The sequence below is a fragment of the Gavia stellata genome, chromosome 2 (assembly GCF_030936135.1).
Source record: "Gavia stellata isolate bGavSte3 chromosome 2, bGavSte3.hap2, whole genome shotgun sequence".
Taxonomy (NCBI): Eukaryota; Metazoa; Chordata; class Aves; order Gaviiformes; family Gaviidae; genus Gavia; species Gavia stellata.
In genome coordinates this window covers 37,837,706-37,862,938 of record NC_082595.1, presented here as the reverse complement: position 1 = coordinate 37,862,938, position 25,233 = coordinate 37,837,706, and the positions used below count along the sequence as shown (strand labels likewise).

General features: G+C 43.0%; 2 protein-coding genes across 2 annotated transcripts in view; both read left to right on the top strand.

Moving 5' to 3' along the window:
- Positions 1-9,882, top strand: part of IGF2R (insulin like growth factor 2 receptor) — a 59,587-nt gene extending 49,705 nt beyond the window's left edge. Inside the window, exons 39-48 of the mRNA XM_059828160.1 lie at positions 351-497; positions 970-1,204; positions 2,103-2,239; positions 2,390-2,504; positions 3,405-3,551; positions 4,985-5,169; positions 5,668-5,854; positions 6,935-7,099; positions 7,707-7,776; positions 8,224-9,882. Of these exons, the coding sequence (XP_059684143.1) occupies positions 351-497; positions 970-1,204; positions 2,103-2,239; positions 2,390-2,504; positions 3,405-3,551; positions 4,985-5,169; positions 5,668-5,854; positions 6,935-7,099; positions 7,707-7,776; positions 8,224-8,625 (1,790 nt within the window). The 3' untranslated portion in view covers positions 8,626-9,882. The remainder of the gene's footprint in view (positions 1-350; positions 498-969; positions 1,205-2,102; positions 2,240-2,389; positions 2,505-3,404; positions 3,552-4,984; positions 5,170-5,667; positions 5,855-6,934; positions 7,100-7,706; positions 7,777-8,223) is intronic.
- Positions 9,883-12,470: 2,588 nt separating this feature from the next.
- Positions 12,471-23,995, top strand: LOC104257294 (solute carrier family 22 member 2). Its single transcript, XM_059834677.1, has 11 exons — positions 12,471-12,881; positions 15,110-15,213; positions 16,337-16,491; positions 18,666-18,834; positions 19,829-19,943; positions 20,049-20,155; positions 20,272-20,486; positions 20,926-21,034; positions 22,119-22,231; positions 23,321-23,420; positions 23,929-23,995. Exons 1-11 carry the CDS (start codon positions 12,471-12,473, stop codon positions 23,993-23,995), a joined length of 1,665 nt encoding a protein of 554 aa, XP_059690660.1.
- The last annotated feature ends 1,238 nt before the right edge of the window (positions 23,996-25,233 follow it).

Below are 25,233 nucleotides of genomic sequence, written 5' to 3'. Positions count from 1 at the left end.
CTTAAAATATGAAGTTTTGTTGTGATAGGAGGGAAGCAACGTGGATTTTGCGTACATTAATAGAAACATGTAGTTTCGTTAAATCATATGCACCATACTAATCTGCAATGTCAATAGGTATCTCCTAGAAGAGAGACTGCAACTTTTCTGTAGGGATGATCATAGCTAATTGTACACTATATCCTAGTTTTCTAACTGGGTTAAGATTCAGTGTTTCAGTATTTCTGTTGTCTGCCTCTGCCTATGACTTTTCTTTAGTATTAAAGTACAGGCTTTGGATATGGTCATGAACATGGATGTGCCTGCTATTCTACTGCACGTTATTAAGAGGATATACTTTTCCTTTTCAGTGACTGAAAAGGGAGAGCTTTGTGTGTTCCCCTTCAAGTACCAAGGGAAGACCTATGAGGAATGTATTACAGTAGAAAAGAATAGGCCATGGTGTGCTACAACTGAAAACTACCAGAGAGATGGAAAGTGGGGATTTTGTGGTAACGGTAAGAACTTCCTATACTTCATGTGCAAGGATCTGAGCTAACACAGGGAGTTAGCCTTTATCAGGCTGGGCAAAAGACTTCTGGTGTGCAATACAGTGTAAGTAAAGGGATAGGAGTAGTCAAGACAAGGAATTTATGGGACAAATCTGACTTTACTCAAGTGAGTGAGCAAAATACTTTTGAAATAAAAAGTTCATGCTTTTAGATCGTGAGTGTTTAAGTCATAAGTGATGACTCTGCTTTGATGGAGATCAGTTGTTTTGGAAGGAACACTACTTTCTAAAAAGCATGAAAGCTAACCTACGGAATAAAATGGCTAGGAAAAGCATTTGTGCCTCTTTGCTGTCTGAAACAATACCTGATTTAAAATGTTTGCTGATAGCACAAAATTGCTACGCTAAAATCCGTAGATGCCTGAAAGTCTCTTGCAAAGTATATTTTTCCTTTTTTTTTCCAACCTTCCCTTTTATAGCAACTGCAAAAAGGGAATCTACCATTATCTTCACATGTGATGAAAACGCTGGTGTTGGGAGGCCACACCTTCTGAGTGAGACACTTGGCTGTGCTGTGACTTTTGAATGGAAGACTCAGGCTGTTTGTCCTCCCAAGAAGATGGAGTGCAAGTTTGTCCAAAAACACAAAACTTATGACTTGAGAATGCTCTCTTCCCTGACGGGATCATGGATCTTTTTCCACAATGGGAACTCGTGAGTAATGAGCAACTCCCAGGGAGCAGCTTGCTCATCAATAACAGTTGGAGTTGTAATGTGGCATAGTACTTCTGTTTGGTCGCTGTTCAGAGTCTGTTTAAATTGCTGACAGTCTTAAAACTGTCTATGCTTAACACTGCGTGTAGACAAAAAAAACCCAGAAAGGAACCCATTTTATCTGAAGAGGATCAATAATTACTCATCCTCACCCCTTCCCTCTGTTGGTAACGCTTTTTAAAGGATGAATAAGTCTAAACTAGAAGTTTTTTAAAGGCTTTCTATTGAAACTGCTATCTTAACAAAGTAATTTTGTAGTTTAAATGCAATTTTTGGATTCTTTATCGTATTGAACAAAAATCTTAATGACTTAGTTGCTGTCTTTTGACTCAAGTGTGTAACTTTTTGTCTGAAGTTTAAATAGGGCCTTTTTTCCCCCATTCTTCTAAGCATCAACTTAAATGAAAATATGAACAGCAGGAAGTCATCAACCTTGCCAGCCTCCCCCCTCCAGTTAGCAAATAGAAATGAACTGGCAAGGATGAGAGCATCTAATTCTAAACTTAGGATGAACTGTGGGGTAACAAAACTGTTTCATTCACTGCCTTGCTACTAGTTCCTCTGTTCTAATAAAACTTAACTGGTATAGCTCTGAAGAGATGCTGAATTTAGGATCATACTACAACCTCTATAGCTGAAAAAACTTTTGGGCATTTCTTGACTCGGTTCCAGTTTCTAGTTTTGACCTAGGTCAAAATTGGCTAGTGAACTAATCTGGTAAATGACCAATTTTTTTGCACAGTGTCATTTACTTGAAAATGATAGTTAGAAATAATCTACTAAACCTTAGTACATGCTTTCAATCTTAAAGAAGTTTTGTCTACCATGTTCTCTACAGGTACTATGTGAATCTTTGTCAGAGGGTACATGAGGGACCCACAGGCTGCCCTGAAAGAGCCAGTATTTGCAGGAAAAGCAACAATGGAGATGTTCAAGTGCTTGGACTTGTTCATACACAGAAGCTGAATGTGATAGGTAGAGTTACTTTTGTTCCTGTAGAGAGCTAGAGATGGTTAAACCTTACAACCTAGCTATAGTGTTTATTACATTGTGGTGAAGCCTTTATTTTGAAATTTTGAACAGCTGCTTACAAAAACCTTGAGTGTCACCATTTTTCTCTTCCAGGTGATACAGTATATATTAGTTATTCCAGTGGGCAGGAATGTAGGAAAAACAAGAAAGTAACGACAATTATAGAACTGAAGTGTGCAAAAACAGTTGGCATGCCCATGCTGCAGAGGTGAGTAACAAATTAACATACCACTGATCTTCATGGTTTATTCCTTTGTACCTTTCCAGTAAAATGGCTCAGGACAGTGACTGTCCTTTCCATTGGACAGTCTAAAATAATCCTTGGTCTGTACTTGTAAGACATGGATCTTCTGGTGTTTCTGTACCTCTTCACTTCCATAAACAATTGTATTCTGTATTTATCTTAAAATTTCTGGGCAAAAATTTAAGCATTCTACTTCCAAATTAGATCTGACAGTGGCTGGGATGCTGTTGTTTTCAATGTCAGTTGTAATACAACCACTCTTAACTTTGCTCAAAACGTGTTTAGTAGAGAACACTTAGTGTAGATAAGTGATTGAGCTAATAAAACATGGTTTGTTGTTGCCTCAGTACAGATTATTTAACTAGAAGCTGTCCAAAGTGAGGTATATATGCATGATCACAAATACTAAGGAAGCTTGATGGCTTTTTCCTCAGTCTTGTTTTGGTTAACTGTATATTGTTTGTAGAATTGGAAACTGAGCAAAGAACTAGGCAGCAACATCTGACTAGCTTATACTCCTTGTCCTAGTTAAATGATGTGCAGCACATTAAACCCGCCAAAAGCAGCCTGACATGTTTGTTAGCTAAAATATTTTGATTAAAACCCTGTGATACACTGTGTGACTTCTGGAGCTTTTGAAGTAGGAAGTTCAAGTGCAGCTAGGTCCTTTCAGGTCTTGGAACTACAGAAAAGTGCAGTGCAACTCTTCAGGTAGCTTTTTTTGAGTGCTAATGACTATTTTAGCTTACTCTTGGCATGATGCTTAGGCAGGACATTCCCACACATGGGTTAGCAGCTGTGTGTCTTCTCTTTCTCACTTGTTAGTTTTTCCTGGAATCATGAGTTGTGTCTGTTATTTGGTAGGATTGATGAAGAAAACTGTGCTTACTACATCACTTGGGACACACGTGCAGCTTGTGCTGTGAAGCAGCAGGAGGTGGAGGTGGTGAACGGAACAGTTATTAATCCTGCAGCTGGGAAAAACTTCTCTTTAGGGGATGTTTATTACAAGTAAGTGAAAAAACCAAACAAAATGCCCCCCAAAACAACAAAACTGCAACAACAACCAAAGCCCACAACACTTTAATCCTGTAGAACTGTACTGCAAGAAAAGAGAGCTTGCTGTGAATATTCTATGTTGCCTTAACAGTTCTTAGCTGTAAAGTGGAAATAGCACTGAATTCACCTTCTACGAATGACTGACTTAAAGACCTGATTAATAGTGCAGCCCACAGCTGGGCTTATAGCTTTGAGCATGTCCAGGTGTATTCAAGACTAGTCTAAAGCCTGCACATACTCACCTGGATGTTAGATCTCTTTATTGTGGGTTATTGCTCTCTTCCATGGTGTGTAGACAGTAGTTCAATGCCAGGGAACTTGTTTTTTTTTTTTTCACCTAGAGTACTCCTTGGCTTTTTACATAGCACCTTTTTTCCTGCTCAGGCGATCCATAGGGAATTAGGAACCCATGCTTCAGAAGCCTTGAAGTGAGGAAGGACAACTTGGAGGAATGGTCAGGCATGACTGAACTCTCAGGAGAGGGAAGGGAAGACCAGCAGTTACACTGACTGTACTACAACATTGCACATAACTCTAGTCCAGAATCTGTTATAAACTACTATATTTAATGTCAATTCTAGTGTTATGGAAGGAAATCCGCCCATACTAGTGTTATGGGAAGAATAAACTCTGCTTGCAGGGCACAAACCGTTAGTGTGCAGGTTTGGAGTAACTAAGCAGAAGTGTTGTGAATACACCTGCTCTGCAAATGTGGTGACAGCATTACAAGCATAGAGAAAAAAACAAAAATCAAACAGACCTGGATGAAGGAGGAGAGGAAGTCAGGACAAAAATAAAACTTGGTGTAATGTGAGATTAAAGGCAAGTCATATTTGAGCAAGCTCAGCCTTTGAGCAGGTGACTAGAACAAATAGCTACGAATCTCAGAGCGTTGTCACTCGGACCAGCAGTGTGAAAGGATTTTACAAGGATTTACAACTGTGCATAGTACTTCAGTAACACTTATGGTAGAACTAGTTACCCTTCTGGAGAAGACAGCTAGGCTATGCTATTTATCATAGCTACAGAGCACACGATAAGGTTCTTATGGTCGGTAGGCTAGCTTGTCATGCTTTTGTCTCCAGTTTATCTTAATCCTTTGGAGGTATTTTTATGTTCATACACCCAATGAGGGCAATATAACTATAAAAGTTTTGCTTTTTGTGCTTTGTTAGATTATATTTATGCTAAATATAATCCTCATTTGTAATGTTCAGGGAGGAAGCCTCAGTCCTGCATCTTTTCTGGTTTCTGAATCAGTCACTCCAGCTTGCTCTGCAATCAACCAGTGGCAGCAGCTACCACTGTTGCCAGTCTTATATCTTGGGCATAACCTAAATCTGTGAGTTTAGACTTAAGGATAGACTTTCCCTCTGTTTCCTCAGGTTGTACACAGCTTCTGGTGACATACGGACAAATGGCGATAAATATGTATATGAAATTCAGCTTTCTGGTATAAGAAACTCAAGTTTCCCAGAATGCTCTGGAGCAAACATCTGCCAGATTAAAACTAATGAACGTCGCTTTCGGAGAATTGGTTCTGCCAGAAAAGCTAAATATTATGTTGAGGGTAAGTACTTGCTCACTAGCCAGAATTGCTTGATACTCCATGTGAATTGCTTCATCAGAAAATGGTTCTTGTTTCACAACATCTGTGCTAATCCCTTTCTGTAAAGATATCCAGAGTCTGTCTAGCAGAATTTAGGTGGGTTTTTTTCTTATTGCGTAAACTCAGTTACAAATTTGGCCTTAATAGGCTTTGGGCTTGACACTTATTGAAAGACTTCGGTAGAAACAGTGCAGGATAGAAGACTTGGTCTTCTGGTTTCCTCTGTGCTTGTGCTGCATAAGCAACGATCTCCTTTACAAGAAAAAGTAGCTAGATAAAGAGCTTAGCCCACTGTTCCATAGCAACTGATGGGATCAGCTACATAAAAGTATAAGCTCACCTGCAGATACTGTGAAGTGTAAGCTGTTACTGCAGAACAAATACATAACTTTCCAGGGTCTAGTGTTAATAGAGTGTTCTCAAGGAAGTAGTAAACTAAAGGTTTTCTTCTCATTGTAGATGATGACTTGGATGTCATAATTTCATCAGAGTCCAGATGTGGTAAAGATAAATCAAAGTTTGTGTCTTCAACCATTTTCTTCCACTGCAGTCCACAAGTAAAGGAAGGCATCCCTGAATTCCTTCATGAGACAGCGGATTGCCAGTATTTATTTACCTGGTACACATCTGCTGTGTGTCCATTAATGTGAGTAGTTAACCATTTTCTGAAAGCAGCTCTTGTCAGCACTTCTCATCTGAAGGCTTTTTTGTATTTGTTCATCACAGTGATTGTGGAAAAATGAAAAGCTAAAAAAGCAGTAGATGGGATTGGTGTTAACATATGTAATGTTTGGCACGTGACCACTGAATAAAAGCTTGCCAAGTTGATCTGGACCTAAAGCTGCTTGTTTGTATGGGAAATGGAGAGGCATGGTGGAATTAATGTTGTTGTTCTCACTAAGTAAAACCTACTGTAGCTAACAGAACATTTTGTTTCATGTTACTGAGACGAGTAACCAGTATTTGGGTAAGGGTTTTTTTGTCCTTGCCTTACTGTCTGGAAAACTTCAAAGCCATGGCAAAGACTGGCCTTCCCTTCTATCTGCCTGCTTCTTTAGGCTGGAGTGAAAATCCTTTCAGGTCTTAAAGGAATAATGAGGTATTTCTGCAATTAATTATGATCAGCTTAACTACAGATCCAAAAAGGAGTAATGAGGTGACAGTGTTAAAAGCAGAGTTGACTATTTAGGTCATTCTTTGGCATTGTTGACATGTAGGCAGCCTCACTGCAAAGAATGGAGTGGCTACTTCTAAGACTGTTCACTACCTGGTTGCTAGCTTGAAAACACAGAGAAACTGTTTATTCTGATTTAAACAGGCAATTAGCTATTGAGGGCTGTGTAGTGCCATAGTCAGCTGGAAGGTAAAGAATTGCTGTAGTTTTTGCAGGTGCAGGTTTGGTTCTAAAATAGCAGCTTTGTGTGGACAGCTGCTGCTGTGTAAGCTCTAGAGTGTCTCATCATGCACTTCAGTCTTGACTGTAATCAATTTTACGCACCGCTGGAAAGCATACCAGGATGTATGCACAGTAGATACATTCCCCCCCCGCCCCAGTGATTTTTACTTAGAACAAAATCCCCTGAATTCAGTTCTTTATAGCTGCTAGGTAGGACTGACAGGGTGGTGTGACTTGTTGAATTTCTTTGAATCTGCTGTTTCTAATCCAGTTTGATGCAACTGGTCAATAGATCTTGCTCACCCTTTTCTTCCCAATTTATGCTATTAGATCAACCAATGATCCAGGAAGCAATGAACGCCAGACTGATCAAGAGGCCCAAGTGCATAAAGGCCTTTCAAGGAGAAGTCAGGCTGTTGGTGCTGTGCTGAGTGTCCTCCTGGTTGTTCTCACTGTGTGCCTAGTAATCTTGCTGTTCTACAAAAAAGAGAGGAGGTAAGAAATGATTGGGATGCTTTAGAAGCTGCTTTGGTAGGACTTGCTTTCCTCAGTGAAAAGGAAGTAGTGGACTTTAAAGATTCAAGTTCTGTTTTTTAGTTGGCAGCATCAGCTATCAAACCGACGTTTTTTTCGAATTCCCCGTTACTGTCTGAAGGCCCCTGTAAAGAGGGCTGGAGTACATGATTGAATTGGGCTAGTCTGTATTGTGGACAACTGTTAATTAAGGAGGGTAAAACAATGTGACAATATTGTTAGTATTTGATATCCCCCTCCTTTTATGATGTCAAGCTGGAAGCATACAACAGCAGCAAAGAACAAGTGCAAGTTCTGCTGATTCTCTGCTTTCCAGACAAGTTTGGGGTTTTTTCCCTTAGACATAAAGGCGAGAAGTGTTTCAGAAGTCACCCTGAAGCTGTGATAAGGGGGAAGATGTCCATCATGATGTTTTGTTGGCGTGGTTCAGGGTCACGTGTCACTATGCGATAGCTTGCAGCTTGCTTGGTGAAATGCTTGATGTTGATGGCAAAAATCCAATGAAGAAAAGTGAGGGCTAGTAAGGGGGATACAGTCTTCCTAATGCAGTATTCTTCCTCTTCTTTAGGGAAATCGTAATAAACAAGATAACGAACTGCTGCAGAAGAACATCCGGTGTTTCCTACAAATACACAAAGGTAATACAGTGGCAAAATGGAAGGGTTTGTTTCTTGTCAAGTTTTCTTAATATGAAGCTTTTATTAATAAATAAGTAACCGCCCTTATTTCCTAGTTCCTCAGTGCGTGGAAACCATACTGTGTGGCTTCAAGAAAGTCACATAGCTAAGATATCCACATTTATATTGTGAAATGGGAAAGGAAGACAGAGTTGAGGGAACGAAGAGCAAGATAGGTAGATAGCCAAGTATCATAAATGTACAGGAAGAGAAAGAAGTCTGCTTCAGACACAGTGAAAAGTGATAGTAACAGCATGCTATTGCAGTATTGCTATCTTATGACTAAGTTAAACCCAAGGCTGTGTGTGCTGTGGGGTCTGACAATTGGGGAGACCAGCATGTGGCAGAGTCTAGAGTGGTATACACAGCCTTCTCTTGTGTTGTGCTTTGTTTTTTTTTTTCTTGCAGATAAACAGTGAAGAAGAAGCTAATGAGAATGAAACAGAATGGCTTATGGAGGAAATCGCAGCACCAAATCAAAGAACAGCAAAAGGAGGGCAGGAGAATGGTCACATTACTACCAAGTCTGTTACACCTGAAGCCTTTACCTCTCTCCATGTGGATGACCTGGACAGTGAGGATGAAGTGTTAACCATTCCAGATGTAAAGATTCAGACAGGAAGAGGACTAGACAAGAGCAAGCACCCACAAAAGAAGCCACCCAGTCTTGCAAGTGATGACAAAGCTTATTTGCTGAATGGGGGAAAGGAAGGGAAAGCAAAAGCCAAGCCAGGCCAGCAGCAGGCACAGAACTCTACAAATACAGTATCGTTTCATGATGATAGTGATGAGGACTTGTTGAATGTTTAATAACCCCTCTTGTGCCTAATCAAATATATATAGAGAGATTATATATAATGGGACAACATTTCCAACCAAATATGAGGACTTCAGCCTGAAAGATTTTTCTGAATTTTGCCTTTAACAAGAAACCATTGAAAAGGGAAGAAGAGAAAGATTTCTTGGTTGTTTACAATGATCTGTTCGGTAATGACTGTATTTCTAACATCCAGTTGGCTGAGTTACACTGACTCTCTCTAGCCAGGACACTTTTTTTTTTTAAGCCTCAGCATAGATGTTAAATGCTTGCTTAAAAAAAGAGAAACCTTTGAAAGGAAAGGATTAAAGCTCGATGAAGCCCCTGGCTCCTGAGACTCAAGTTACCTGACTACTAGCATTTTAACTCCTTGTATTTATTGATCCTTACTACTCAGGTTTGCTTCATAGCAACATGTTCTTCCTGCCGGCAGGGTATTATTCTGTGGGTTCACCCATTGTAAGACAAGGAAAAATATAACTTTTATGTGTTGGGATGATTTGATGTAAATTTTGGAACTGGTCTAATTTATCCTGTAAATTTGAATATCCATTCTAATTTAAACAGATCATTGGTTCAAAGGTATTGACTGAAAGGTACAGCTCTGTATAGCTTTAGCCTGAAATGGTTGCTGTTCTTTGCATGATATTTTTTTGGTACTGGTCATATGACTGACTTCATCAGTATTTGCCTAAGCAGCTGACAAGCACCCAAAGAATTTTTTTTTTTTTCCTAGATTATGGCTGGACTACAACTGCACAAAGAACCAGAGTTGTCAGGGACAGAGGCAGAATTCCTATAATACAATCTGCACTGCCCAGTTTGTTGTCACCAAGAAAAGCCCAACAACTAGAGGAGCCCTGGTCGGCACAATACCTCTCTCTGGTATTAATTACAAGAAAAAAAATTAAGCCAACTTTTCTGATAGCCTGAGTTCTAGCTCTTATGCTGCAGTCCTGGCCATGGTCATGGATTTGAAATGTTACTGGCAATGAGTGCAAATCAAATTTCCTGTAGCAGTCTTGCTCTTCTCCAGGTGTTTCCTATATTAAATTATGGGCAATGATAGGGTTTCAAAGCATTGTACAGGTACATGCGTTGGTCAGAATTTTTTGAAACTTTTCATTGTTCCTTTTGGCTGGCTTACTCAGTTTCAACAATGGTTTCTTTTTATAAAAACTCCATTTTGAATCAAAATAGTGTAATATAAAGTATTGAGCAATTTCAATAAAAGATATGAAGTGGGTATTCCAAATCCCACATCTCAAGTCTAGAATCTTTCTTACACTAGTCTGTAATATTGCTCATCAGCCTGGTGATACCTTTTTTTTTTTTGTGATAGCTAATACCTTAATCGCATCACTCAAAATGAGAACTGATGTTTGATGACAAAGATCAGAATACATAGGTAAGACCCAGGGGTGTATTCTTTCTTTTATCAGACTTGGGGTTTCCTCCTCTTGAATTGTTACCAGTAAAGCTGTAAATCAGTTTGGTTAAAGCTGCATCTTGTCATACTTAAAAGAAAAGCAGCATTTTTCATATTTAGTGTTTAGATTAATTTGGGGGAATGAGAGGCTTGACAGTGTATTTTTAACACTGTCAGTTACCATTGCAGCAGTTCTCTCAGTGGATGTTGAAGACCACTGCTTCCCTTCCGCAAGTCCTTAAGGCTGGCATCTTGGAGTTGTTTGATCGGTGAACCACTGCATGAAATGACTTCCTATGTATTAAGGCATAACACCACGTGGTCTCTTTGTTGTGACTGCGCATAACGAGGCTTAGGTAGAACAGAGGTACTCTGCCTGAGGGTGCTTATCTGGGCAATATCAATGATACATTTCTACTATGCAGCTGACAGCGGTGAGTGACTTCAGTGCCTAATCTTGGAACTATTGTCCACTTTTTATCTAGGCATTTGTAGGCAGGCTGACTGAATCGGATCTTGTTCAGAGCTGGATGCATGACTTTCTTCACCAGACTATTTTTCCAGTAGAATACCCTGCTTAACCATAGGGAGGGAAGTGTTATGAGAATAGTGGGGACTAGAGGAGTACGTACAAATGGCTGGGCCAGGAGCAGAAACCCTGCCAGTCAACAGCACGACTCCCTGGGATGTGAGCCTCTTAAGACACGTGCCTGCATGGCACAGTGCCACCCAACCCCTGTCTGGAGTGCAGAGAGGGTGGTGGGAAATTGGGGAAAAAAGGCCCAGTCTGGATCTAACATTTTTAGTTCATGTGGCACTTGTGCGCACCATTACCAACCGGGTAAAAAAAAACGCTAGGAAAGAAGCAATGTGAGGGTTTTTTTGGGGTGTGTTTTTAAGGCACAGCCTAAGGGCTTCAAAATTCACCCACTTCCCAGGCAGGCTTTGATTTTGGTTTTCCTGGCCTCAGCTGGCTGCAGGCATCCTCCTGCCGAGGGAGGCTGCGGGGGCAGGCTGTGAGCGTGGCGGCTGCTCTGCGCTTGTGTGTCCCCGTCCCCCTCCCCAGCTCCACATGGGGCTCCTGTAGCCACAGAGGCCAAAGTCTGGTGTGGGGTGGTGCTGTGCTGGGCTTGGGGTAACGCAGCTGTAAGTGGCTGCAGGAGAGGAGCTGTTGTTACCTTGCGTCAGCCATTCCTGCCTGGGAGGAGCAGGTAGGAGAGGAGGGGGCACATCTGTGTGATGCAGGGAATGATCTTAGGGTGCTGGTCCACAAAGCAGCTTTCATAGCTGGTTAGGCCACTTGCTCTGATGGCTGATGGGCAGCGAGACCAGGTGAAGAACTGGTTCTGTTTCTGTCCTGAGGCCAGAATGGCCTTCTAAGCTGATTTATTTTTTGGAGTGTATTGAGAGGAGGTCTTTAATTTTTTTGCCTGGTTGCCTAAACCATGCAAGTCACTTTCCAGACCATTTTTCACTTTTTTCCATCTTCAAAATGTTACCTTTACTTACGCTTTTCTTTCTGATGGAAGCAGCTGTTGTCAGTAAAAGGTGTTGGAGTAGCAAGTACCTATCCATAGACAGCATGAAGCATCATTGGAGCCTCATATAACTGGATCTTTTTGGGGGTGCCCCACAATGAATTCTACCTAAAGTTTTACAGGTCTTCTATGGTAAGAAATAGCTGGTTTGACCATAAGTATTTTATATTATGGCTTCCCAAAGCTATTCCCAGTGCTTAATTCCTTAGTGAATGGTTTTTATCTTTTGTGTCACTGCAAAAATATGGTCAGGTGAAAATTGTGTTCCCTGATACAGGTGGAAGAGGTTTTCCTTGGAAATGGAGGAGCGTGGAGAGTGAAGGTGGCTGCAAGGGTGAGACGTACACAATACTGGAGTTTGCAGGAAAGCCGTTCCTTCACCGTTGCATGGCTCAGTGGAGAGACACTTTTGTTTCACAGTATACTTACCTATTCTTTATAAAACCTGCTTGATAAGCCTTGTTCACATGTGGTGCCCAGCAACTGCTACACTAAACTTTTCAATTGCTTGCATGTTGGTGGAATTTTCCATCTACACTTGCTCCTTGAAATGCCTCTTCTTCGAGGAGCTGGTTTGACTAATAAAAAAACCCCAACAAAGTGCTGTGGCTGTTAGTGGCTTTTCTGGAGAAAAGGAACATACATGCTCTGATTAGGGGTTAAATGCAAAATTCTCCCTGGGTGAATTAAGGTCTGACTTCAAATGAAACCTAAAAAATAAAGCTTGCAACATGTAGTTTAATAATTTATGGAGTTAGTCTTGACTTTTGGTCAAATGTCTTTGTTACTTAAATAGCTTTGCTGCCAACTAAATATATTAGTGCTGCAGAGAAGACCTAGATGAGGTTTTTGGGGTGGTTTTGATGCCAAAATGCCAACGCTAGATGACATTTTGGAGAATGTTGGAGAATTTGACAGGTTCCAGAAGCAAACCTTCTTTGTCCTGTGTTTGCTTTCTGCTGCCTTCACCCCGGTGTACGTGGGTGTCGTCTTCTTCGGGTTCATCCCCGAGCATCGCTGCTTCAGTCCTGGGGTGGCTGAGCTGAGCCAGCGGTGTGGCTGGAGCCTGGAGGAGCAGCTGAATCACACGGTTCCCGAGTGGGGAGGCCACGGGGCCGGGTTCAGCAGCCGCTGCAGGAGGTACGAGGTGGACTGGAATGCGACGGGTGTCAGCTGCACCGACCCACTCGGCAGCCTCGTGGGCAACCGGAGCGCCGTCCCCCTCGGTCCCTGCCAGGACGGCTGGGTCTACGACTCCCCGGGGACCTCTCTCGTGACTGAGGTAAAAACAAATACCCCCCTTCCCTTGCCTCCTCAGTTGCAGACAAGCTGAGGGACGTGGGAGAGGGTTGGTGTAACCTAGGCTGTGTTAAAATGATGCCTGCTTACCTGGATGAGGGGATCCTCTTGCTGCGAACTTGCACAGGGCGCTTTGCAAGTTGTCTTCCCCTGTCCTTGCTGTGAAGTGTTGCCTTGGCTGCTCAGGAGGCTTATATCTCCAGCTGGAGAGCAAAGCATATTTCAGCAAATAAATCCCTAGGTAGATAAAGCCCAGTTCTGAATGAAACTCCCGTCACATGAGAGGTCCCATTGGTGGAGGTGTGTAAACAGCTCCTGTGAGGGATCAGTGGCTCGCAGCACTGCAAACAAAACCGGCCCATCCCCAAGTGGGCATGCTGCACAGACCTCCCAATATTCCTGGGATCTCTGCCCAGATGTCAAGTTCTTGATTTCTTTTCTTTTTTTTTAATGAAGGAAGTATTTTAAAGTTTGTTTCAAATATGATTGAATGACTGTGGGTGGGGGAAAAGGTAATCACCACCTACAATTAAACAGCTTAATTCAGGAATAAATTGCAGACAATCCAATGGCTGTTTTGCGTTCTCAGAAAGCGTGTGAATAAATTGAAAATGGATTTTACGCTCCTTAGGGTGCTTTAGGGTTTTAGGTGCTTTAACTTTAAAAACAAATCAGTATCTGGGATGACAAACTTGATTTTGTCGTAGAAAGTTCCACCAAATTTTTAGAGATGCTAGAAGTCAGGATTCTTTCCCCCATATATCTAACACAAACACAGGAGCAGGTGAAGTCTGTGCTTTAGCAACTTCAGCATTTATAGTTTTGTAAGAGGTTCGAGCTAGATTTTAGGTGGCGTACTGTAAACGTACTACTTTCAGCAAAGCATGGGCTGTGTGGTATTAAGGTGAGGAAGTGAGACACCTCAAACGGAGGGTGACCCAGGACTTCTACAGGCACATCTCACTGCAAAAGTCTCGAGCAGATGCTGTGGTCCAGATGCCCCCACCATGATCTCTTGAGATTGTGGGAAGCTGAAAACTTGCAGTCTGTGGATTCATGCAGTCACGCTCTCACATCAGTTGTCTTCGCTTTTCTTCTGAAGGGGGTGCAAGGCCCGGTCTGCGGGCTGCTTTCTTCATAGGATAACCAGGAACGTCACATGCCTCTGTGTGCATTTTGGCAATGTGGTTTGCTTCTAGATGTGACTGTTTCCATGAAGGCCCTCAGGCTCTGATACGTTGTCCCTTGCTGTGGCAGCTAAGCAAGGGAAAGAATAGTGCAGAGTAAAGCATGTTACTTGGTCAAAGGAAAGAATTTAGACATGGAATAATATCCTCATGGGAAGCCCCACAGAACATCAGGAGGAGTATCTGGTTTTATGTTGATTAAAGATGCATAGCTTTAAATAAACCCAGCTACCAGAAGGATGGGAAGGGATTCTCAGTCATGTAAGGACAGCTTTTTGAAATAACTTGTTCTCCAGTAGCTTGTATGTATATCTAATTAAGTGAGATAAGAGAACTAAGGCCAGATGGCAAATACATGTGCGTACCCATGTGGTATAAAGCTTGGCCCTGGATACAAAATACCTGGTCTCCAAACACTTTAGGCTGTAGGACAATCTAGTTGAGCAAAAGGCCAGAGCAAGGAGAAAATGCTGTGGCCTTGGGGGCAGATGCAGATACCTTCTCCCACCCTCCTTTGGGGAGCCAGTGCTCCATGCAAGCGGGATGAGTCAGGCTTCTGCGAGCATCTAGGATACCTTTAGTGAAGGCATCACTCTTACTTCTGAGGGGTCTGCAGGGGCTACTGTGGCATGCGAGGGTACGAGGCAACCAGAACTGCTTAGAAATGTTCGCCGTCAGCCACAAAAAAAGCTGTTTGAAAAGCCCAGGGTGATCATCAGGTCCGTGCTGATTTGATCCACAAGGCCTAACACAAATTAGGGTCCCGATCTTGATGGGTAATACCTCAGTTATGTTCTGAGATGAGAGATGAGACATGAATGGGAAATACCAGAAAACTGCTCAAGGGCTTGATCCTGTTTTTAATGTTGGACACTTAATTAAGTCAGTAGGGTTTCTGGGTGCTGATAAAATGGTCATTAACCCAGAAACAAATTTACATCTTTAACTGAAGCAAAGGAAACTTGTGGATGTGAGCCAGCTCCTTGTTTCACTCTCTTGCATCTAACTGTGGTTGCTCCTTTAGTTTAACCTGGTGTGTGAGGACTCCTGGAAGCTGGACTTCTTTCAGTCTTCTGTGAATGCTGGTTTTTTTATTGGCTCCATAAACATTGGCTACATAGCAGACAGGTACGTGTGGGCTGACAGTAAAACCCTCTGACCTCCCTTATCAGTGTTCAGCAGCTAAGCTTAGGTAAAGGCAGAGAAAGGTTGTGCAACCACTATCATCTCTGCTCTTCTCAAAATAAGGTCAACCACCTGAACGTTCAGTCGTGGTATATGAGGAGCAAGTACTCCGTCTTTTAGGTCATACCTGGTGGTTCGTGCAAGTCTCCCGCTTGGCGAGTCCTGCAGAGCCCATGAGGACTATTTTAGGACCGTACACCCCAAACTCCCTACCATGCCACACCAGAGCCCTGGGGTGTTAACCGAAGCCGGGAAACGCTGGTTTGGAGCCCCCACTTGATCTGTCACACTCTGTGGGGCTGCAGCTTGGAAACATCTTGCTTCCTTTGGAGAAACTTTGAAATAGTAGACGCAGAGATTGCTGGATAGGTACAGCAGCAGTCGCTGTGAAAAAGCAGAAATCCCTGTCTCTCTCTCATTTATTAGCTCCCTGTTCAGAGCCAGCGGAGACAGCCACCCTAGCCCAGGTGGCTGGGGTTAAAAAGAAACAAATGCCAGTATTTGAAGGTCCTTTTTCCCCTCTTGTTTCCCTCCTGCCTAGGACTGTTAGTACAGCAGGCTCTGAGTAGCTCCAGCTGTGAAATGCAGCCCATTCACAAACAGATCCATACATATTAGATTTTTGGAGAATCAGATCGTGGTATATAAATCTGTTACAAATCTGGTGCACACAGACATATCAGAATCATAATACTACCCATACTTATTTTTCACCCCCATTATAAAAAAACAGATTACTAAGCTACCTGTTCTGAAATTCAGGGATAACAGTCACAGCCCAAATATGTGCAAATACAGGATTATTGTTCTTTAACTTGGGAAATTCTTCTTTTTCCTGAAAGCCTTTATGGAATTGCAGAGCAATTGGCACAGTAATTTTTCAGGGAATAGAAAAGCAGGTAAGTGAGTAATGGGCTAAGAATAAAAGTCAGTATGTATCAATCCCTTGTATAGCAAAGTTGGATTTCTTTTTTTTCCCCAAAGATCTACAAAGCTCTCGCTAGTTTAAAATGCCTGTGTTTTCATGATTAGTGTTTTGCTTTACACATTTTATCTTCCAATCCAGGTTTGGCCGTAAATTTTGCCTCTTAAATACAATTCTTGCAAACGTTGTCTGTGGAATCCTTCTAGTCTTCGTGCCCACCTACCTGTGGATAGTCATCCTCCGGTTCTTGCAAGGGCTGGTCAGCAAGGGCTGCTGGACTGCAGGCTACATCCTGGGTGAGTTCAGACCTTTTCCAAGGAGCAAGACTAGCTGCAGAAGATGAAGAAAAAAAAAAAACCAAACCCAAAAAACCCTGAACAAAAACCATTTTAAAAAATGCCTCCCATGGTGTTTTATCAAGGATTTTTCTTCCTCTTTGACTTTTCAGGGTTTTTTCAAGCACTGTCATTAGGGAAAAGCAACAGTGGCCTTCAAAGGTCAAGCAAGTGGTGGTATATTAGGGTTGTTACCTCAAGATAGGCTTTCCTCTATGGTGCAGGTCCCCTTTGCGGATCTGGGCCCCGGTCTGCTCTCCTTCCCCTTGGGCACGGGCTGGGGAAGGTGACGACCCTGGGGCAGACCGCAGCTGCTCCAGCCCAGTCGCAGATGGGGTGATGACAGAGGAGGCCGTTAAAGAAGTCCGCAGAGGTTTGGGAAAATTGGAGGTATTTTTATGACACAAAGAGCACTAAAGGGCAAACAGAGGCTTTACAGCCTAAAAATAACCGAAGAACAGTATGTACTTGGTGAGATAAAGACAAGCTGTTTGGGTATCTGTGCACTTGTCTGAGTGGAGGCCAACCCGGAGGATTGCAAAGCAATGCGAGGAGCCAGGCTGTGCTGGTGCCTCTCCCAGCGCCTTGTACCGATGGTGTCTGGTGGTGAAGCACGGCTGCGTGGCAGCTGGCTTGGGGCTGTCTCAGGACCACTTTCTGGTGCATGGTAGAGCTGCCTGGGGCTTCTCTGATTTCTCTGGTGTGGAGAAGGCTCTTGTCAAAAATACCCAACACCAAGTAATCACCAAAAGAGCAAATAGAATATCTTAAATGCTGCTCAATAGAGACTTACCTGGATTAGGTTGTCAGGTGGCGCTACCAAATAACTTTGGGTGATCCAGTTCCCTGTGGTAGTGGAAAAAATCTAAATGTCAACACCCTAAACGTCTATTAAGTCTTTTAGCGGGGACATCTTGCTAATGCAGTTATCCAGATGTCTGATATAAATAAAACAAAAACATCTAGCCAACAGTTGAGACCATCTTCTGCCAAGACATGATTGTTCCTTCCTGTGCATATTCTAGATGTTTGCTTGGCCTCTTAAATCCTTTCCTGGCACAAATGAAATTTTCATCATCTTTTCTGGGGAACTTTGACATTTTAGAGCATAAAATCCCTACTGGGACAATGACTTGCCCTATCCTGATGTTTTCCCTCAGTTACACCTTGTTACTTCTGGATTCTCCTTGAAACTCTCTCATGAGAGAGAAGTCACCCAGAATCAGCCCCAAAGCCCCTTTAAACTTGTAGCCTTTCCCTAAGGGTGGCCAATACTGAAAGCCCAGGGAAAGGCACAAGGACAGAGCAACCTTGTTTTTATGCTCTCCTGGGACACTTGTCTACCCTTCGGCTGCTTTTGGCTCAGTCCTACTTAGCCTGAGGAGATGTCTTTGTCTCTGTGCGTCATTTGGCCAAGCAATATTAGCTAATCCGTGGCTCCAAAACACAGCGCTTCCTCCAGTTGCTAAATAACTGCTTTCTGTTCTTTTCCTAATCCGTTTGCTTTCTTGAAATCACACAACCGGATGAAAAATTTTGAGTGTGCTTGTGCCTGCCTGCTGGAATAGTTACTTTTAGCTCCGTATCAACAAGACTTAACCTGTGGGTGAATCCTGTGATGTGCAGTTGCAAAGCACAGATGAGTTGTGAAGCCATCCTGACCAGGAAGCTGTATGCCATCCCGTCGTAAAAGCATTTCTTATATACTTGGACTGAGATGCAGGCTGAAAGGCTGCACTTAGAAAACAAAATACCATGTTTTGTTATTGGGTTGGAGACATTTTGTAGGTTGGTGTCAGATTTTTTTACAACAAAATCCATCTGTGCGCTTTGAGGAACACTTGATTTACTCAGAGATTTCCACGACAGTACTGGATGCCTTAGGCCAGTTTAAGAGCAGGAGCAGCGTTTTCTCCTCTGCTGAAAGTTTGGTGACAGAAAAGCAAACCTTTCTCTGCGAGCACCAGGGGATTTTTGTCTGGAGGCTTTATGCCAGGAAGACCAGGATTACCAAGATGGTTTCTTCAGGGTGTTAATGCAGCGTTGGTCTTCCAGCATCCCCGCAGAGCAAGTTACTGCTGCGCTGAGTGATCGTGGCTGAGCTGTCATTCACCTGTCTCTGTGTGTGTTTGCAGTGACGGAAGTTGTCGGTCCAAAGTACCGGAGGACGGTGGGCATCCTCTACCAGACGGCTTTCTCCGTTGGGCTCCTGGTCTTTGATGCCATCGCTTATGCCATCCCTCACTGGCGGTGGCTGCAGCTCACCGTCACCCTGCCGAGCTGCTTCTTCCTGCTCTACTACTGGTAAATGGGCTTTCGTTGTACCTCTGGCCACGACCCAAAACCCAGCTACTTCTGCCTCCCAGGGCTTGATGCTGAGGGAGATTTGGCACTGCTTTTCAGCTTTGTGTGCCTCTTGGTGCGAAGAGGAGGTACACAGCAAAAAGGACAGGGAAATAGGACCCCTCGGCAACTGAGACTTCATTGCATCTTAACCTGTGTTCCATACCTGACTTCTGTTTAAAAGAAAGACCACTTTGAAAAACACTGGGGGAGAGTGGTTTAATATCATATATTATCTTCATTAAGCATTTCATAACGAAAAAGAAATGCCTTGACATAATTTAGCAGATCCTACACTGAAAAGATGGTTGTTGAGAGATTGCTGAATGCTAACGTAACTGTAACAGGTTGTTTACATGTTCTTTTAAGGAAAAAAAGTTGCAGTTCTTTGTGCTCCAACCAAAAGAACGCACATGTGTTCACCTTTATTTTGGATTCTCTCCTCTCTTTTTGATTTGTATTTTTCAGTTTGAGTGATTTGATTTGAGAAATTGTCTGGATGGGTTGAGAGGTTAGGAATAGTAGAAAGAGATTTGTTGTCTTCCTTTTTCCATACTTGTGAATTGGTAAGCCAGTTCTAGCTTGTTTACTTCTTCTTAACCTGTGATGGCACAACTGGAAAATGACTCCCTAAGAGGAGCCAGTTTGTGGTAAACAGGTTGAATAAAATGATAGCATTACTCTTGCTCAAAGCCCTTCCCTGATTTATCTTTAGTAAACTCATCTCTGACTAAAGCCGCTACCACAACTGCTGCTTTTCTGATTTCAGCAGTGGAATATACTACTTTTCCTGATGGGGGCGGGGGGAAACACACAAACAAACCAAAAAAACCCAAACAAAGGAAAACCCCACCAGCCTCTATTCAACCAAAGCCCTCTTTCTACAGTCTCCATACACAGGAGCACTATGTGAGCTTTATGTTTTGGTATATAATAGCATCCACTTGCATTGTAGGTGCCTCCCAGAGTCTCCCAGGTGGCTGATCTCTCAAGGAAAAAATGACAAAGCTATGAAAATTGTCAGTGATATGGCTAAAAAAAATCAGAAAAAGATGCCTTCCCGTTTTGAGGTGAGCTCAGGGTTTGCTTATGTGTGTAAGCAAGCGTCATGATAGTCCCTTCCATCAGTTCTTCCCAATAGAAACTGAGTGTACTTTGTACTGGCTCTTCCGTAGGATATTACATTTGAAGAGGAAGATGGTGGAAAGCAGAGTCCTTCACTCATCGACCTTGTCAGGACACCACAGATGAGAAAAAACACATTCATTTTGATGTACAACTGGTAAGAAGATAATGTTGGAGAGCTGTTTTTGAAGCTCTGGTTATGAAGGCTCCAGCAGGACACAGACCTTGGTCCTCTGCCTGACTAACGAAGCCGGGATGCTTTTCTCTGCCCAGGTTCACAAGCTCCGTCCTCTATCAGGGGCTCATCATGCACATGGGAGTAGCCGCTGGGAACATGTATCTGGATTTCCTCTATTCTGCACTTGTCGAGTTCCCAGCCGCCTTCATCATCATTGCCACCATAGACCGCGTCGGGCGGCGCTACCCCTGGGCTGCGGCAAACCTGGTGGCTGGGGCCGCCTGCCTTGTCACAGCCCTGATCCCAGAGGGTGAGTCACCTGCCTGAGGCCACGTGGTGGCTTCCCACCCTGGCATTGCCACCTGGGAACAGCACCCACCTCTCCCTCCCTTTTCCTGAGGTCCAGCCCCAAAGGTCCGCAAACCCATGACCGGCGTTGGGTGCTGCCTCCCTGACTTTCAGTAGTGTTCCTCATGCCGCAGAAGTGAAATGGGGTTGATTTGTAGCACTACTAATAATAAATCTCAAAGCACCTGAGTCCCCTGTGCCACTTTGAGAGGGTCCCCGTGCCACAGCTCATGCGGTGCTGGCTGTTGCCATTCCCTCATTCACACAGGTGAAACAAAGCCCCTTAAAAACATCAAGTGATATGGGATCAGAGGTCCCCCTAAAATAACACTGCTGTATTAACTGACTCCTCCTAAATTGCTGGGATACTTTTAAATGTGTTGAATATATTTTCTCTGCAGACATATATTGGCTAAAAGTGATTGCTGCTTGCATTGGGAGAATGGGAATCACAATGGCTTTTGAAATGGTTTGCTTTGTAAACACTGAACTGTATCCAACATATATCAGGTAGGTGCATCCTCCTCCTCATTTGGCATTTGGCCTGGAAACAAATAGTTGAGGCCACTGTGTATGTTACGTTTTATGCTAAACTAAGTTATCCTCAGATGCTTCAGAACTACACAGGTACTGCTGAACATAAAGTTAGGTGGAGCATAAGTAAAATGCTTTAAAAAGTAGATTCGTGAAGACAACAAATGTACTTCAAGGCAGATGAAAACTCATGTAACTGAAATAAAGGGAAAAGCGGAGACAACTAGGGTGGATGAGGGTTTTGAAGTCCCACATAGTGCTTGGATTTGTATCTTGTTTGAATCAAAATTGCATTTAAATGGATCTGTTCAGAGTGGGGTCTGCTATGGATAATGTGTGTCAACTCAAGCCCTTCACCTGAGGACTGGATTTTTTCCCTATTTGTAAGTGGGCTGCAGGGTGAATAGCTCTGAAGTAGATATGTGCACTGCAGAAATCTAAAGTTTGGGAGTTAATTCTTCTTCAAAATGTCCTCTTTCTACCCCGTGACTGCAGGCCGTTGGCTGCAGAGATGTCTGCACTGACCAGATGAATTTTACTCCTCCTTTCTTCATTGGAGAGACACTGATTATATGAAGCTACACAACACGTGAAATCATGAGACTCTATTAATCTTATTTCTCTATCCATAATGAATACAGTGGAGTTTTAAATTTTATTAATGGTGTATAACAAACAGAATGATCATTTGCCACCCCGTGCACTAGGTCACCTAAGATGTACTGAAGCTAATGGTTTTACGTTTTCACTGTATCTGGAGACTCCCCTCAGACACTTTGGGCCTGACTCTCTTCTGTCTTTAACCTTGGGAATTTGCTTACACCTGTGAAAATACAGGTATACTCTCCTGTTCCTATTTGCTAAGCTTTTTATTCTTGCAATACTCAGGTCTAAATAACTTCTGGATGTGCCCACCAGTGGAAAACTAGGGCCTTGCAAACTATTTTAGCATTTTTTAGTCTGCTGAGCTGCATGCCCTGTGCAAGGGTCAGAACTGTGATCCATGCCCTTCTGTCTGCAGTACTGCGACGCTAACGTAATCCCTTTGCTGTTGAACCAGGAACCTCGGGGTGATGGTCTGCTCCTCCTTGTGCGATGTTGGTGGAGTCATTGTTCCATTCATTGTATACAGACTGGTGGAAGTCTGGCACGATCTGCCGCTGATAGTCTTCAGTAAGTGCCACCGTACCTCCTTGCTGGCCACTCCTGGGGTGCAGCAGCAGGGCCCAAGTTTCAAAAGGAGGGAAAAGCAGCAGGGGCAGTTGCTCCAAGTTCAGCAGAAGCCCCTTCCCATCTACAAAAGCCATAGCTTTCAGTTTATAACAGCTTGGGGCTTGTTTATGCATCCATGTCTCCTTTGCCCTTATTATTGTTCCTTGCATTCTAAAGGAAGCTAGAGGTGAATACAGGTTCGACAGATGTCAAAGAGCTGAGAAATGTCCTAATGTTTTGATGAGATTAATGTTTTGATGAGTTCAAATCTGATCAATTACTGCTTTTCTGTGAGGTATGCTGTCTCAGTCCAGGAGCCAAAACCTAGAATTTCACATAATTTCCTATTTAGTGGAGTACAAAGGTGGCTGTTACACTTCAGCTTTTCTGACAGTCTGTTAACTGGCTGTTCTCCAGCTGTTTGGAAAGAGGTTGGTAAATAAATGCAAGATGAGTGTTTGCAGACTGGTTACCTGAACTCTCAGGTCAGGGTCTGCAAAACTTTTCTGAATCTTTAGATCAGCACACTATTTATAGAAAAATGTCTTGAATGGCAACGTGTAGTTTTTAACAGACAGCATGTTTAGGAGGATGCTTGGTAGATTTAAAATATAGACACCAAACACGTCCAAAGTGGGTAAAAGAAATTATCAGTGGAGAAGTTAATCCCGTTGTGTAGGAGATAATACATTGTGTATGTATTTCCTAAATCTTGTTATGTAAATAGCAGAAAAATTGAATCTATTTCCTGACATACACTCAGACTAGAAAGGGTTCTTTCCTCTTTACAGTTGTCTGCCCAGCCTGAGATGCTGTAGTTCAGTGCATAACTCACAGATGAACTTGGCTCATTGCTGTCTCCACGTGGCTGCCACATCCTCCAGAGGTGGCATGCCGGTTTTGCATATAAACCCTTGACGTGTTCATCTTGTATGAAGAACAGAATAAAATGCCATTTATGAGTCCTTTGTGCCAGGCAGTAGAAAGTGGTGTATATACTGGAAATTGGTATATGCTAACAAGCTCTTTTTGCAACTGTTCGATTTGAAGCTGTTCTTGGTTTGATTGCGGGTGGATTGGTGGTGTTTCTACCTGAAACTAAAGGAAGAGTTTTGCCTGAGACTGTTGAAGATGTCGAAAACTTTCATGGGTGAGTCAGGATGATGAACTCTTAGCAACTTTCACTTGAAATTGTGCAAAATCCCTGCCCAGAGCTCCCTGGGGAAGCCCAGGCCTTACTTGGCTGCCTCCTATGCTTCCAAGAAGTCGCTGGTTAATTCCCAGCCTCTAGCTGGTGTGATTTTCTTTTTACCTCTTGTCTACCTAGGCATCTGAAAACAAGCAGCATAGGCCTTTAATGGCTTGCGAATAGCTGCACTAGTCTCTCAAACCTGCTGCAACACTATTATAAATGTTATTTGTGCTTAAAATACCTAACTGATCTTGTGGAACAGAAAAAGGGCATTCTTGATAGCAGCTACTTATGCGGTGAGTGAAGCACCAGTATCTACTGAGGAGCCAGAGCAAATCTAGAGGATTTGAGGATTAGGTGCTCATTTTCTTTGAGGAAGAGGCAGGGCAAGTGAAGAACTTGAAGTTAGGTACTCACTGAACACCTTAATTCCTGGTCTGCTGCTCCTGTCTTGTTATTCTTGCAGGCAAAGTGCTCCAAAGGCCAAAAAGATCTATCTCCATGTCCAAACGTCAGAAGCAGCACATGACTGAAGAAGGCATAACTCTTTCTGGGTAGCCTGCTTTAAGGCACAAGCATGAAAAAGCAAATTGGAATAAATACTGTCTTTCCTGCCTTGCCTCTTTTTTGTCTGCCTATCCTTCATTTACAATATTTGGGGGTTTCTAATGGGATTATCCCTATTACTGCATAGCTGCTTCCCTCTCTGTACACTATAATATAAGTACGTTTCAGAGCTGGGAACTTTTTGTACCAGCTGTGTGGACCTCAGCATGGGGGCAGATTTTAACTTGTAGGTGGTGGGGTCCATCCCAACAAAACTTTATAAGCCTCTGTGAAGTCTGACTTTGGTTTTTTGTCTTATGAAGGGGCAGCATAATGTAACAGAGGTTTACTTCTGTTATGGAGCTGAGATGACTACAAACCTCATGTAGTCTTGGTACTACTTGCAACAGATTTGCACAGATTTTAATTTTTTTTGCTAGCCTTTACATGCTATGGTGTTCATGTGAGTCCATGTGCCTGTACAGTAGCCCTCATCGGGGATTTTATTGGCTATCCTCAAACTCACAAAGATGAGCATGTGGCAACTCCAGAGCATGAAAAGGGGTGCATGGGAGAAAGACACATAGTCCTTCATAAAGTAATAGCCTTGCTCAGTTTTCGATGTGTAACCATGACATTTTCTGGTCTTAATATCATCTTCATAGTGGTTAATCTATACTATTTTTTTGTAAGAAACTGTTTTCTTAAGCCTCCATGGCATTACAAATGTGTGCATGTACAGACATGCAGAATTTTATTAAAAATATTATGTTGAGACTCCAGTCAAGGTGGGAAAAGCATTACAGCTGCCAGGGGACTGAGACCCCACCAGACTCCTGCTCCACTGGAGGCTTAGGATGGGGCTGGGGCCAGGACAGAGCTGTATCTCTACGTGTTTGGATGGGGCAGCACTGCAGGGGCATCACTTTGGAGTGAGCTGGGCTCAGGCTTAGGGATCTGCAGGACTCTGAGCTGGGATTTGGCCAGGGATCCTGTGCCTCGGGGAGCACTGTGGCAATTGCTGGGTCTGCCAAGAAATATCCAGCACCTTTCGCAATTTTCCTAGTCCTTCCCACTTAGCAACTGTAACAGTCTTGTGGTTGCAGAGGAAAACCGGCAGCGGTACTGTCACTCCCCTTCACTGTTTCTGTCTCGTTGGTCCCTACCACTGTTGGGGAATGCTAGTTTTCAGTAAGGATGCTGTATGCAGGGCACAAGATACTGC

What these genes read in the sequence shown, in the direction of transcription:
- LOC104257294 (XM_059834677.1), top strand. Translation starts at nt 12,471, where the DNA reads ATGCCAACGCTAGATGACATTTTGGAGAATGTTGGAGAATTTGACAGG. An exon ending in AGATGCCTTCCCGTTTTGAG is followed by an intron (nt 19,944 to 20,048) that starts GTGAGCTCAGGG and finishes GCTCTTCCGTAG; the next exon opens with GATATTACATTTGAAGAGGA. An exon ending in CACAGCCCTGATCCCAGAGG is followed by an intron (nt 20,487 to 20,925) that starts GTGAGTCACCTG and finishes TTTTCTCTGCAG; the next exon opens with ACATATATTGGCTAAAAGTG.